Source organism: Drosophila innubila, assembly GCF_004354385.1.
Source record: "Drosophila innubila isolate TH190305 chromosome 2L unlocalized genomic scaffold, UK_Dinn_1.0 4_B_2L, whole genome shotgun sequence".
Classification (NCBI taxonomy): domain Eukaryota; kingdom Metazoa; phylum Arthropoda; class Insecta; order Diptera; family Drosophilidae; genus Drosophila; species Drosophila innubila.
In genome coordinates, this window is record NW_022995372.1 from 13,004,828 (window position 1) to 13,018,826 (window position 13,999).

At 32.8% G+C, this 13,999-nt stretch overlaps 1 protein-coding gene across 1 annotated transcript in view; it reads left to right on the top strand.

Moving 5' to 3' along the window:
* Positions 1–4,514: 4,514 nt before the first annotated feature.
* Positions 4,515–13,999, top strand: part of LOC117779829 (potassium voltage-gated channel protein Shaw) — a 34,854-nt gene continuing 25,369 nt past the window's right edge. Inside the window, exon 1 of the mRNA XM_034616151.1 lies at positions 4,515–4,558. Within this exon, the coding sequence (XP_034472042.1) occupies positions 4,515–4,558 (44 nt within the window). The remainder of the gene's footprint in view (positions 4,559–13,999) is intronic.

Genomic DNA, 13,999 nt, shown 5'->3' on the forward strand with positions numbered 1-13,999 from the left:
AAATTAAATTAAAGTAAAATTAAATATGTTCAGGCTTAAGTGTACAACTATTATTTTAAAACAATTCAAGGAATTCTGAAAAACATTTTTAAAATAAATTATAAATATGCTTTAATATTAAATTTGCAATATACAAAATGTATGTTTGAAAGTATGATTAGAAAGCATATTTAAAGATGTAATTTATTAATTAGATAGCAAGCATTTGCATTATCCGTTGGCAGCGTTGATAAAAATAGAGATTATTATTGAAAAATATCTTTCCAAAGTATAGGAACTATTTCTTTGCTTTGTGAGTCATACATTTTAAATCAGAGATTTTTATACGATTTAGTTGTCAGTTTGTTTAGGTTTGCCTGCGAGCAAGCAAGTCAGTTGCAGTTTCCCGGCTCATTTACAAAGCGCCGTATAATAATGTTTTGTTTCTCTGCCATCCACTGATGGTCTGATCGCCTTTGGCAATGGGAATGTCTTTCGACTCGGACAATGCCGTGCTGACCTTGTTGTGTACTACAGTAGTCAAAGTCACAGTCGTAGTTGTAGTCGTAGTTTACTAACGCACACTTCTTGGCCATTGATTTTGGCCGTAATTTGTTGGCCTGAACAATCCAGAACTCAACCTCGAATATTTATAACTTTTCTGTCTGCTCAGTTGTTGTCTTTACACTTTTGACTTTCCATATTATTTTGTGGTTTGGTTTGCCTAACTTGTTCAATGTGTTTTCTGTTATATTTTTCTATTTTTGTTTTTTTTTATTTTAGTTGACTTTGCGTTTACTGCCAAACATTTACCCTGGCATCTGTCATGTTCCATTGTATTGAGTTTTGCCAGATGTTCGGCTTTATTTGCTGCCATAGATACACAGATATAAGATATGAATACGCTATTTGTACAGATGCATACTTACTGATAGATATTTTACTTACACTTCGCTTTGCAGCTTAGTTATACCCTTCACCCAAAAACTCAGTTTATATTTAATTTAGCGTTTTTTCCTTATTTTTTTATTGTAGGAAAACAGGAGGAATAGTGCTAGTAATGGAAAATTGGAATAGTGTAATAGTGTAATAGTAGCACATATTATACATAGGATATAGTAGACTTAAGTCGAGAAGAAAAAAAAAATGAAGGCCAAAATCAAATGATGTTAGTAGATATAACCAAACGCATATTCTGGCATCTATATGATATAGTGGATCAAGATACTTTGACATCCTAAATTCTAAAATATTTTTAATAAGAATTGTACTTTGGTTCGAAAGGAAAATTTTGTTCAATAAAATAAAGTATTGTAACCAAACAGCCCTCTAGTGCAGAATAAGACTTTGAGTAGTCATCCAGTCCCAAGTTAAAACTTTGAAACTTGCTTACTTAGTCGTGGCTTTTTGGGTTTTTGTTTTATTATTTGTTTAATGTGGCGTATGAGTGACGTATTTTTAATGATATTAAATATGTGTTTAGTTTCGCTTTATTTTGATGCTGTCTATCTAAAACTTTAAAGATAAAGTGCGAAAATCTTTAAGGATTCGCCACAGCTCTGTAAAAGGCCAAATGCGAATAGAAATCCGTTTTAGTGAAAATTATTCATTCCTAAAGGCACAATTCATAAGAATATCAACGAGAAGTAAATTGACTGAATGTTGCGGCCAAAAGTGCCACTAACAGGCGGTGCACAATGAGACTAAGACAAAGCGCAAAGTGAAAGCACTCAGCACAAGCAGCTCTTCCCTCCCATAGTCCCCATCTCCTCACCCCCTGACAATTTCCAGCAACTCAGTCTATGAATGAAAGGACCCTACGCAGCAGAGATTGATGACGCACTTGAAGCTGTGTCAGCTTCAGCTTCAGTTCTAGCTTCAGTTACTTGACTCGATTGCATGTTAGCAGCACTCCTATGTATAGTATATAGTATGTTCACATTGTTTGTCTGACTAGTCAGATGGTCAGATGAACGAGACCGAGAGCCAGAGCTTGTTGAGTCCTCCAAGTAGAGCCAGTTGATTAACCACCCAGCTGAATGGCTTTTTCACAGACTTTGGCACACTTAACCAACATTTTGTTATTTTGACAGCGGCTTCTCCACAGCTTGGCTTAAATGGTACTACCAGAGTATGCAAAAAGTGCGGCCAAGTAAAAAATTTGCATACCAATGCAAAGTGGTTGAAATAAAAAAAAAGAAAATATCGTTAAATCTACTGCAAGAGCCATCGACAACATTTCGACTCTGTTGGCCATAAAAATGCCGCAATGACGTGCTACATTATTGTGGAAATTTTTCTGTGTCCCTGCTTGTATCTTGTATATTGTATATATACGTATCTTGTATATACGCGTGTACTGTCCGTGTGTATTGAACATTTTTACTTTCATTGAGTTTTATTAGCTTGCATTTGCTGTGAGCCTGCCCCAAATTAAATTATTCAATTTGCTCAATTCATATTTTCTATTGTGATAAAAAAATAAAAGTAAGCAAATATCATTTCAAAAGTCTAAAATGATTTATTTAAGAAACATTTATAAATTCTATACAAATATTCTACTTTATTTTCTGGAAATAATTTTTTTTGCCAAATGTACTGAAATTCTAAATTCTAAATAAAAAATTTGTTTCTGGGTGCTTTTAAATCTCTTAAACCTTCATTATTTCTGTATTAACGTCATACTTTTATTTATTTCTTTTTTTTTCTAACAAAGTTATTTATATTACAAATATAAATTTTGTATAGTTTGTATAAGTTTATCACAATAAAAAGTTAAAAATTCTCAGTTTTTGTCTTTCACAGAGCCATTTGTCAGTTTGCCAGCTTCTAGGGGCTCAAACTGTTTATTTGTATCCAAACTTTTTTTGCACTCTCTCTTTCCTATGGCTATCAATCAGCACAATCTGCAAATAACAAAAGTTTTCCCCGGCAGCAATAACTTTGACAGAGCAACTTTGAAGTGAACTAAAATGTAGGGTTTGCCAAAGAATTTTCTTTTAAATTTTTAACTTAAGCAACATGAGGCACTCGAGGCAGCTGTCATATTTACATGTTTTGTGGTTTCTTTCGAGTAGACATGAATTTGATTTTGACAATACTTTCAGGTACATATTAAATTCATGCAATGTCGATATAAGAACGAAATTTCAATTTCTTGTTGTCGGATTTTCTATGTACAGAACATATTCAGATGCTATTTAAAGGTTGGGCTTTAGTTTGCTGAGCTTTGTATACTTTATTCATAATATTTTTTTTTATAAATTTCACATATTCTTAATGGTGCTTTTCAGAGTATTTTGAAATAACCTCTATAAGTCAACTTGAAACTTAAGCATCCAGCTTAACCTGTTCTCCTTGCTGAATGCTCACCAATTCCGAAAAAAGATAAAAACCAATTACTTATTTTCTTTGAAGGGCTGCAAAAGCATTTGCCAGGGTACATGAAAGCGCGTCATAGATAAAATTCTAAGCATATATAAGCATACATAAAAAAAAATTTATTTTTGTTCGGACGAAGATTATGTACCCTTAAAAAAATAAAAATTAAGTTTTAAAATGAAAAAATATAACAAAGTTGATGCATAACTTTCACTATACTTTCATTGTGTTGATTAACTTTTAAAAGTAAATCGAAAATGAGACTTTAGCTGATTTCAAATAAAAAACTTAGATTAGCTTTAAACATATAGACATAAAAGTATATTTTATTATTTTATTTGTTTCTATATCTTTTGTCATTTAAAATGTACGACTATAAATAATGTTTAAGTTAGACATATTGTTTTATTTGAAGTCCATAATTAGACTGTTCAGGATATCGAAAAATATAATATTACTTACTACTTTGTTATGAGTAACATATTTGGAGACATAACTATAGTATTAAAATGTACAACTACAAATTATGTTTAAATTAGACATATTGTATTATTTAAAGTCCATAATTAGACTGTTCAGGATATCGAAAAATATAATATTACTTACTACTTTGTTATGAGTAACATATTTGGAGACAAAACTATAGTATTCCATGTGAGGGTATTATGCGAGCTTTTGGCCATCATACGAAATATATTTCACTAGTGTATAAGCACACACATTACTCTAGATTATAATATATTTCAGCTTGCGCATCACTTTAGGAGCACCACAACTAAAACCCAAACCATATATTTCATTCCCTTTGCAGTCAAAGGACCACGAGGATATGCAAAGCAAACTAAATGCCAATGAGAAGCCGAAGCTTTTGCAACAACAACTTCTACATGGAGCGTGCCTAGTCTTGGGTCTAATTAAAAAGCATTTCGCGCCGAGTTTGCGCCGAATGGAAATTAAATTTTAAAGAGTAAAATAATATGAAACAGTTATATTAAATTAATCTCACATTTTTGGGATCGAAACTAAAGTTGTTAAAATTTATAATTTACGGGGTCCGTATGATAGTCGCATTGATGGTGACCTTATAGTGCTAAAAGACTAACGGAAATAGTTTTGGGCATGCCGCTGCTGTTACCACGACTGTTGCATGCAACATGGATGGCGAAAATCGGATTATATTAAACGTTGGCGGCATAAGGTAAGTACGATATTGTATGATTTTTATGCTGAAATAAAATTTATCAAAAGCCATTTAAATTTCGATTCATTTTGGCTATATATCTTGTCTCGATAAGATTAATTTATGGCATGTGGAATAGTTTCGACTCTTTTTAATACAAAGCCAGAGAAGTATGAGTTTTCTTAAAGAAATTATTGGCTTTATGAAAGAGATATTAAATATATAATATTAAAATAAATTAATTTAGTTATCTAAAATGTGCACTGGAAGCAGGCTTTGGAACATTGCTATAGCAATCATATATCTTATTTGAAAGGTTTTTTATATACTCTTTTAAATGTAATATTTACGTTAAACAGCTTTAGAATTATAAATTGATTAGTTGAGTCTTAGAAATATTTAATTGGAATTAACTTGAAGACTAATAAAGCTGGAGCCATTTGTATACAAGCAGAGTATATTTAAGGCATTTAAAATCAACGATTTGAAATGAAAACGGAATTTCCATAACATTATTTTGACCGAAATACTTGAATGATGATTTTTCTTCAGAAGTTTGTTACATGATGTTTATGTGTTTGTCATTAGCTTTTCTAATAATTCATGCTTTGCAATTGAATTTATTTTTAACCAGTAAAACTACCCATCCACAGTACATTAATTTGCATAGCCACAAATTAATACTTTCATCCAGTTAAAATTCCAGTATATTATATCAAATTTACTATAAAAATGTAAAAGTTCTTGCCAAGCAGACTGATGTGGAGAAAATGGCATAATGCGTTAGCAAATGAATATATTGTAATATAACTGGATTTGAAAACATTTTGGACAATATAAATTCAGTCAATTTTGTTGTTTGCAACAAAGAGATACTTTGGTACATATTCTGGCTAACCGCAGTGGAAAATTAACTACATTGTTTTGCATTTTATGTTTCCAGTTGAGCGAATGTTATAAATGTGATGGTACTCGCAAAACTGACCGGAAATCGAAAAAAAATGTAAACCAATGCTAAAAATAAAATGCAAGCTCATTGTAAATCATTTTAAAATTTGACGTATTTTACGCTTACTGAAATACAAAAAATAAAAATACCAGTATTGCAGCATTCAAAGGGCGCTGTGAACTGGACTAGACTTTATGCAGAAATGCGTCCAGCCACTTACCTATAAAAAACAGTTTGCATGTGTACATACATTTGTATATTTATGTATGCGATATTGACTTAAACATTGAAATTTTCTCACGTTGCTTTTATTGCTGTTCAAGTAGAGCACGGTAGGAATCTTGGTTCCGAGTTCTTGGTCTTCAGGGTTGGGGTAAGTGCTGCAATATGTAACATATATGTCACACCAATACAATGTTTGTTTAAGCATTGTGCACTACGACTGTGCGACTGCATAGTGGGTCGGTGTGTTGTCGGTGTGTTGTCAGAATAAACGGAATGAGTCTACGTGTCTGGGAGTTTCGGCCTCTGTCACAGGAGAAGCAAGCGAACAGAATGTTTTGTAGCATACTTATGCGGGTCAGAGCTGCGCGACTCTTTGCTTTACTACATGGCATCATGCTGTCACATCGCAGATGTTTCTAGCTCAAATAATTCGCACATACACACACACATACACACACAGCATTTCAGTTACATGGCACAACCAGTTCTTCAGAGTGTGTGTATGTGTAGGCATACATGTGTCGCTAAAAGTTGTTTCCCATTTTTTAAAGTTTCACATTGAATAAAAGTTTTTGCTTAAACCTTAGCGAAGGCATAGAAAATATTTGGTATACATTTGTACAGGGTATAATAATTGATGTAGAACTCCCCAGAAATTAAAATTGGATTGGACTATTTTAGAGATATTTAAGATATATATATAAAAATAAAAAAATTATTTTAATTTTTAATGAATTGCAAGGTGGCAAGAAATCATCAGAGGTCTGCAGACGGATTATATCCATAACCTTACCACCAAAAAAACTTGTTTTTATGAAGAATCAGAAAAAAAGCTGTTCTTAATAGACTTAATTGAGAATATTTTACCAAATACAACTTCTTAGATATCTTTATGCCGCAAAACGGATTAAATTTAAAATTTATACTCCTTTTTTTCTATATAAGCAACTTTCTACAAAGGAAACTATTTTTTAAAAAAAGGTTTATGGGAGTTGCTTTTATAAAATGTTTATTTTACTATCAAAGTATTAGGTTAAAACTCAATTTGTATCGTTTATTTTAATTTTAGACATTGAGGGTATTTATTTGTCGACACTGTAAGTTAACTGCGCTTACTTGTTCCGCTGCGAACTTTCACTTAATCATCATACGAAAATAATTCTCATTTTTGTCGTACTCATTGTATCTGTCTGTAAGTCTGTGTGAGAATGCGTGATTCTTATCATTGTGATTACGTGATGCTCTCTTTGTCATAAAAAGCACACTGAATGGGGGGGGGGATGAGATGGCAGCGGCAGGGGGATACCGTACATGATGGCCGCTCCATTGACTCGCTCATCAGTGCAGACAATTGCGCTCTGATTGTATCTGTGGTATAAAGCAACACAAATACTCAAACACAAACATACACACACACATACTCATACAGGCAATAAAGTTTTTGCTGTGGTTGCTTTCAACACAAATACATTATACTTAGTGCTGATGCTTACCGATGTTTTTTTGTTGCTGTTTCATTCGTTGCCATTTTTTTTTTTTTTTTGCTTCTTCTAGCGACTGTTCTGTCGGCGTTCTGTATTGCCATTGCCTTTGAATCTTTGCTATTGTGTGCGAATTAAACGAAATGGCTAATGAAAAGTTTAACAGTCAATAAATATAAAAGGATGACTCAAAGAGCACAAAGTGGGTGACGTTGTCCATAGAGTGTGTTAGAAGGCGAAATGTATTATGTGTGATCTAAACTGTTGAATTTGTTAAAGATACGGTTCGGTTTTAATTTAAAGTCAACTCACAACATATTTAAAACAATTGATATTGAACTGTTTTGTCTACTTTTAATACAATAACTGTTTGCAAGAAAAACAGCTTTGATTATTATTAAATAAAAATTAATTATTCACAAAATTTAAATTATAATTTCAGTACAATGCAGTCCACTTTAAAAACATTTTATTTCCATTTAAATTTAACTTTCATTCGATATAACAAGTGCATAATATACATAAATTAAAGAACATTTTATTCACACCACAATTTGCTCTATTTAATTGCAATGTTCTTTTGATTTATTATTTATAAATTACAAATTCAAAGGAATATTAGAACAAACTATTTGCAATGATTTTGTAGATAACTGTGAATTATATTCACAATATTTAAATCAATATAATATTTTTAAATTTTATTTTATTCATTTTTCAAACAATTTTAAATAGTTTGATCCTCCAACTAAATAACATTGTCCACTAACCCCACTCAACATTTTTCAATTTGCCGCTCAACAAAACAGCAAAGAAAAAAGCGTCTAACAAGGATCCTGCGGCAGACGTTGTCGCAACAAAAAACATAAAAATGAAAGAATTGTAAGAATTCGTGACATTTTGAGCGCTGAAGCAGCCGCTTAAAGCCAAGTGTCAGAAACAATGGCATAAGGCAAAGCTCCAAAGACAAAGACAGCTCAAAACCATCAAAAAAGCAGGCGCGCATGACTTACATAAGGAGCATGCTACAACAACAAAAACAGCAGGAGAAAGCCAAGGAACTAAAACAAAACCGCAGGCAACAAGGAGCATCATTTAAAATCAACAGCTGTGCATTTTATTCACCGAAAAGTAACAATAGAACATAACAATATGATTGCTACTAACAGAGGATGACTCGATTTTACCCTGTAAATCACACAACCGGGCAAAAACTTTATTTAATTCTAAATTATATTGTGATTTTGACCAACTGAAGTCAAGTTTTTATCTTAAGTTAATGAAAATCTTACGAAGTTCAATGACAAGCGGCTCCAAAAATACTTATTTGTGTGAAAAAATTCAATTTTCCCCAATTTGTTCTCTAACACTAAACTCATAATAATAATTAGGTAAATAATTGCTTAATACAGGGTGTTGAAAATTTCATGAGCAGATTTAATTATATTTGCTATGAGGTCAGAGATAATAATGTGTGCTATCTATCCTATTTATCTACTCTCTAAGGAATAGGGTATAACAATAAAAAAAACCAAGGGTATCCAGAATAGTAGGAGCCAATATGAGTAATAAATAACTTTGGGGATTCCTTAATGTTTTATATTTGCTTTTTGGTACTTTATTGTGGTTTTCCTTTTGTTATTCTTTATAATATGTACTCTGTCCTCTTGGTATCGTTGTCAAAGTGTTGCTTACGCTTCATTAACTTCTTTTTATTTAATAAACTTTTGTGCTGAATTTCAGTTGCGTTCTTTTTTGGCCTGTTGTCACTCTATCAGAGGTTCTTTAAACACCAGTGGTTAACCGCTTCGCTAAGTTAGGAGGAAGGTGTTGGCCATGACTTGTGGTGAAAATCGGAAAACAATTTTGCCGGAAAGCGCGGAAAAGGGCTATAAAATAAATAAAGACCTAGAATATAAGCAGGCAAACAATCTCTTTAGGCGTCGAACTGTGATATTGTGTGACACAATCTGCAGAGCTTAAGAAAGCTGTATGTGGAACTTGACATTTTTTTGGTATTTCTTGTAAAGAATTCGTTGGAAACGTGTTGAATTGTATGTCATCAAAACAGTCAGTTTCTTTGATATATTTAAGTAGATGACTTTGCTGGCTTACTGTAAAATTTTGTTGGACTTTAAAAATTTTAACAAACCTAGTTCATTAGTGCATTAATTATTAAAATTTTATAGAAGACAAATGTTGTCCCCGTTAAATACTTACTATATTTGTATTGTCATATTTTTATATATGTTATCAACATATTAAAAGATGTAATATAATTCTGTTTCCTCATCAATGATTTAGTTTAAAGCTGCTTGAAGCCTGATCTTAACATGAATGATTAAGAAATTAAGAATTGATATCTCATTTATTTTTAACAATTATTTTACGATGTTATACTTTACTTTCATCAGATATAATGAATCTTGAACTATAAATACCAACTTGGAAAATTTGGTTAATACATAATTTTACATAAGCAATGAGATACATTTTTGCAAATCCGTTAGAGCCTAGCAATATTGTAAGTTAAATCAAAAATTCTCTGAATTCTTATATTTGGAATTTGTATATATATAATAGGATGTATATAATAGGATGCAGTCTTAGAGGACTAACATTAGAGGGGGCTGCAGGAGGGGACTCTGAAAAAGTTACTTTCCTGACAGCATCCGTTATACTTTGGGTTAACAGGAGCATTGTTGTTGGTGATGTTTTTTGCAGATTGCTTGCGGGCGCATCAGTTTTTTAGACCGTGTTTATTTGTGAGGCATTTTTTGTAACGCACAAAGGCAAACAAAAAGATACACAGCCACAAAATCATGTTGTAAGACTTGTCAGCTGGCGCACACATGTCTCCAGCCATCGTCCTTGTGCACGAGTTGTGCTCATTCCCCTCCCAGCCCCCGCACCATTCACCACCTAGTTCCCCTCTGTTCACCAGGCGTGTGTTTACGCTTGTGCGTGTGTTATTTTAACAGCAATTTTAATGAAGCGCAAAACCGTTGAAATACAATTTGTAAAGCAAGGCTGAAGTCAGCGGTTCCAACAGAAAAAAATATAATAACAACAACAACAATTGCAGACCAAATTTCAACTCAAAGTCCGCAAAATGGAGGGCTTCACTTTTAGCCATGTCCCGCTGGCAACAGCAGCAAAAAAAAAAAAAAACAAAATGGGGCACAAACGCACCTTTCGCCGTTGTAGTCGTATTTTGGATCATCTTTTGTTGGCGCATTTTGTGCGAGTTAATTAAAAAGGGTTTTCGGAATGCCCCAGCTCCCTTTCAGGCACCCATTATATAATATCTGCTCATTTCTGTAATTCATTGTGGGAATTCCGGAAAGCAAAGCAATCCATGTACTTTTCTAAGTTTCTTCAGTTTTCACAGACTTTAACATAAAGCTAACGAAGACTGTCGACTTGGTTATAAGTTAAAAATTTCGTGAACAGCAAGTACTAATGAAGTTACAACTGAAGACTTAAAAAAATGATTCCTTATTCAAATTAATTGCAAATTCATAACTTTGTGTATGTAAATTAATTCAAATACTGTTTTTCTTAATGAAAGGTTGAATATAATAAATAAATAAACGGCACACATAATCAACAACAGTCCATAATAACCGTCAAATTAAAAAAAAATCCAATTGACTGAAAATTCCTTGACTGAAAATTAAATCAAAGATTCATAAAATAAACCAAGAAATTTTTTTTAGCCAATTTCACTTTATAAACTATAATTTAATTGATGAGTATTGGATATAAAATAATTCATTGCGGCAAAATAATTTTGTTTCAGCAACTATCTTTAATATATGTAATATGGTACATAACTTTTTTGCTATAACGCTGATCAGTAATTGATTCAGAACCTTGAAAATCCCTTTACTAAAATGAGGTAGTAATTGATTTGTATATAACAATAACAATTATATAACAATGTAAGATAACCTTCACGGTTTATTAGTTATGGATATTCTAAAGTGCAACATTTATATTAACTTAACAGGATTGGCGGTATAGCTCAATAAAGCATTGATCTAAACGCAAGTAGAATGCTCGACTAGCAGTTACTCTGCAAAACATTATTCACAATTATTAAATTGTAATAATTATTTATCTACAAGAATATCAAATAAGCATACAATATATAGGATAACCGTTAAATTAGTTTGTTTTACTTGTTATTTTATTTGTCTTTTCAAATCTCATTCCGTTGTCCGCATGAGGAAAAATTATTTTTACAGAGTCGAACTAATAATTTAATTTTGTTTAACGCTATTTGAGAAATTTCTTTGGAACTTGTGATGCATTCTATTTAAGGGCCCATCTAAGTAATATTTTTGCAAAAAATATTTATATCAAGGAAAATGTTCGGTAAAATATCTTAAGGTATTTTACTCGCATTTACAGCTTAATATGTTGATATATTAAACTTAAGGATTTAAAATTACATTACTGCATTTTTATGAGTAGTGGATATGATGAACAGCTGCTACTCGAGTCATAAGTTCCATCATCATCATTCACGCCATTCGCCGTCAAGTTTATTACCTGTTGTCAGCTTTGTTGCCATCGTTGTCGCCATGTTTTTCATATTGCTAAGTGTTTGAAATTCAAAAGATGGGTAATGCGTATAGTAGAGTCATGTTGTCGGTTGCAGAGACTGCCGCTTCTGTTGCATGCCTCATTGTTTGTTCGTCTTGTTTGTGTTGTGTTGTGTTGTGTTGTGCTGTGTTGTTTGCTGTTTTCAGAGTCTAGTGCTGCGCGGTTGCCTATGCAAATATTTGCAACAGTTAATAGCCAAGAGCGCTGTAATGTGGACTCATCAGCAGGCTGACGTCTAGCCTCGTGCCCTTCGGCAATGCCCCAGCAGAGCGGCGTTGCCCCCATCCAGCCACATTTACGTTTACACACACACAATCGCACACATACACATACACATACTTTCAAACGCACTCTTCACTTTCGCTTTGTTCACATTTCCGTATCCGCATTCGCGTTACACACATCTGCCAAATGGCGCATGCATTTGCGACATGTGTAAACAGCAACAGCAACAACAACTACAACAATTACGTCTACAGCTGCAACTACAAAGGCTGAGCGCTAGCAAACACTCACAGGATGCATCTCTTTATTTTGCGTTTACATTTCATAGCAACATCAAATACGCAGTCATCTTTTCTTCTGCTACAATTGACTAGTGGTAAATAGAAGCAAAGCTGAATACACTTTCTAAAGCAGACTTCTTTCATTTTGTCCATTTAATCAAAAACATTAGCCGGGACAATTTAAAATCTCATATTCAAATAATTCGTTTACATTTCAAAATGATTACCCGGAAATGTACCGGTATGGTATCTATACATTTTTCAAAAAATTATTTGTTATTTTCTGTACATAAGTGTATATAATTTTAATTTATATTCAAAAGTTACTTACTACTGTTACTAACAAGACAAAGCCAAAGGGACAAAGCCGAAATAGAACACTTTAACGGAACTATTATATATTTCGGTTGGTTTCTCTGGGATAAATTAATTACATCAAATATTTGCTGTGTATTAGTGAAGATATTTAATCTTTGCTTTGTCGAAATGTCTGCTCAATTTTCTTAATTACTAATGGACACTCATATGTGTGTATGTCTGAGCTTATGTCGTTTTTGTGGCAAAGTAATGTTAACCATGAAATCTTATCCAACGATTTAAAATTTTAAGTTCTTAAGCCTTAATGCAGGCATTTATTTTTGAAAAGCTAAATGAAAACTATAATTGTATAGAGAAAATAGAAAGAATTGAATATTCTAGTTAACTCAAGTATGGCAGTTTGCTGACTATTAAAGTATGTACTTTAAATTGCAAATTTTCCTTTCATTAGTTTCGACATCACTTAACAAATTTACGAGAATCATTGATTTTATCCTAAGAGCTAATTGAATATTACGTATACGCGTTGCGCTTTTTGTTGGCCTCGTTCCATTTTATGCCTAATTGTACTAATTTTAGCACTGGCACAAATTTGCTCTCATTGCCTTAAAATGACGCGGTGACTGTAAAAGCGTTGGAACTATTTAGCTATGGTCATAAGCGGATGTTGTCTGTCTGAGGACATCGACGACAGGCACTCTCCGGCCTAAATGCTGACTCACAAAAACGCGCCACACGCAGCTGCATTGATAGGCGCAGTATATTGGGCTAAGTGCACTTGTGTCTGTATGTGAAAATGTAAACACACCAATACATACATAGTCTAGGTGCTTGCCTAAATTTTAATACACCCCTTTTACATACTTAAAAGCGCGTTTGTGTGGTAATTTTGGGGTCACCCAAACCGGTTTTGTCTATAAACTAGTCGGCCGGTGCTACAGTCGAGCATACTCGACTGTCGGAGACCCCGTACTTACTATCCAAAATCAGTCACTTCTAAAAACTAAATAATATTTAAGATTACCATAAACTCTTATATATTAAATTTGTCGCCGCTCGAATTTGCTTCCGATATAATTAAAAATTTTGTGATAATTATCTTAAAATGGAACACTTGGTAGCACAACAAAATCAAATTTCAAAATCACTTGTACACAGCGCGCACAAAAGAGTTGAAAAAGAGTCAGTTTAAAGTCAAATAGACATACATATGCATTAATCATTAGGAAGAGCAGGACATCCATACATACATATGTTGGCACGCGCCAAAACAAAAGAAGTTTCTAGCTAAGCATTCATATATATATAAACATGCGTTTATGCATATTTGGCTATGTTAAGCATAAGTGAAACCTTAACAGAGAATAAA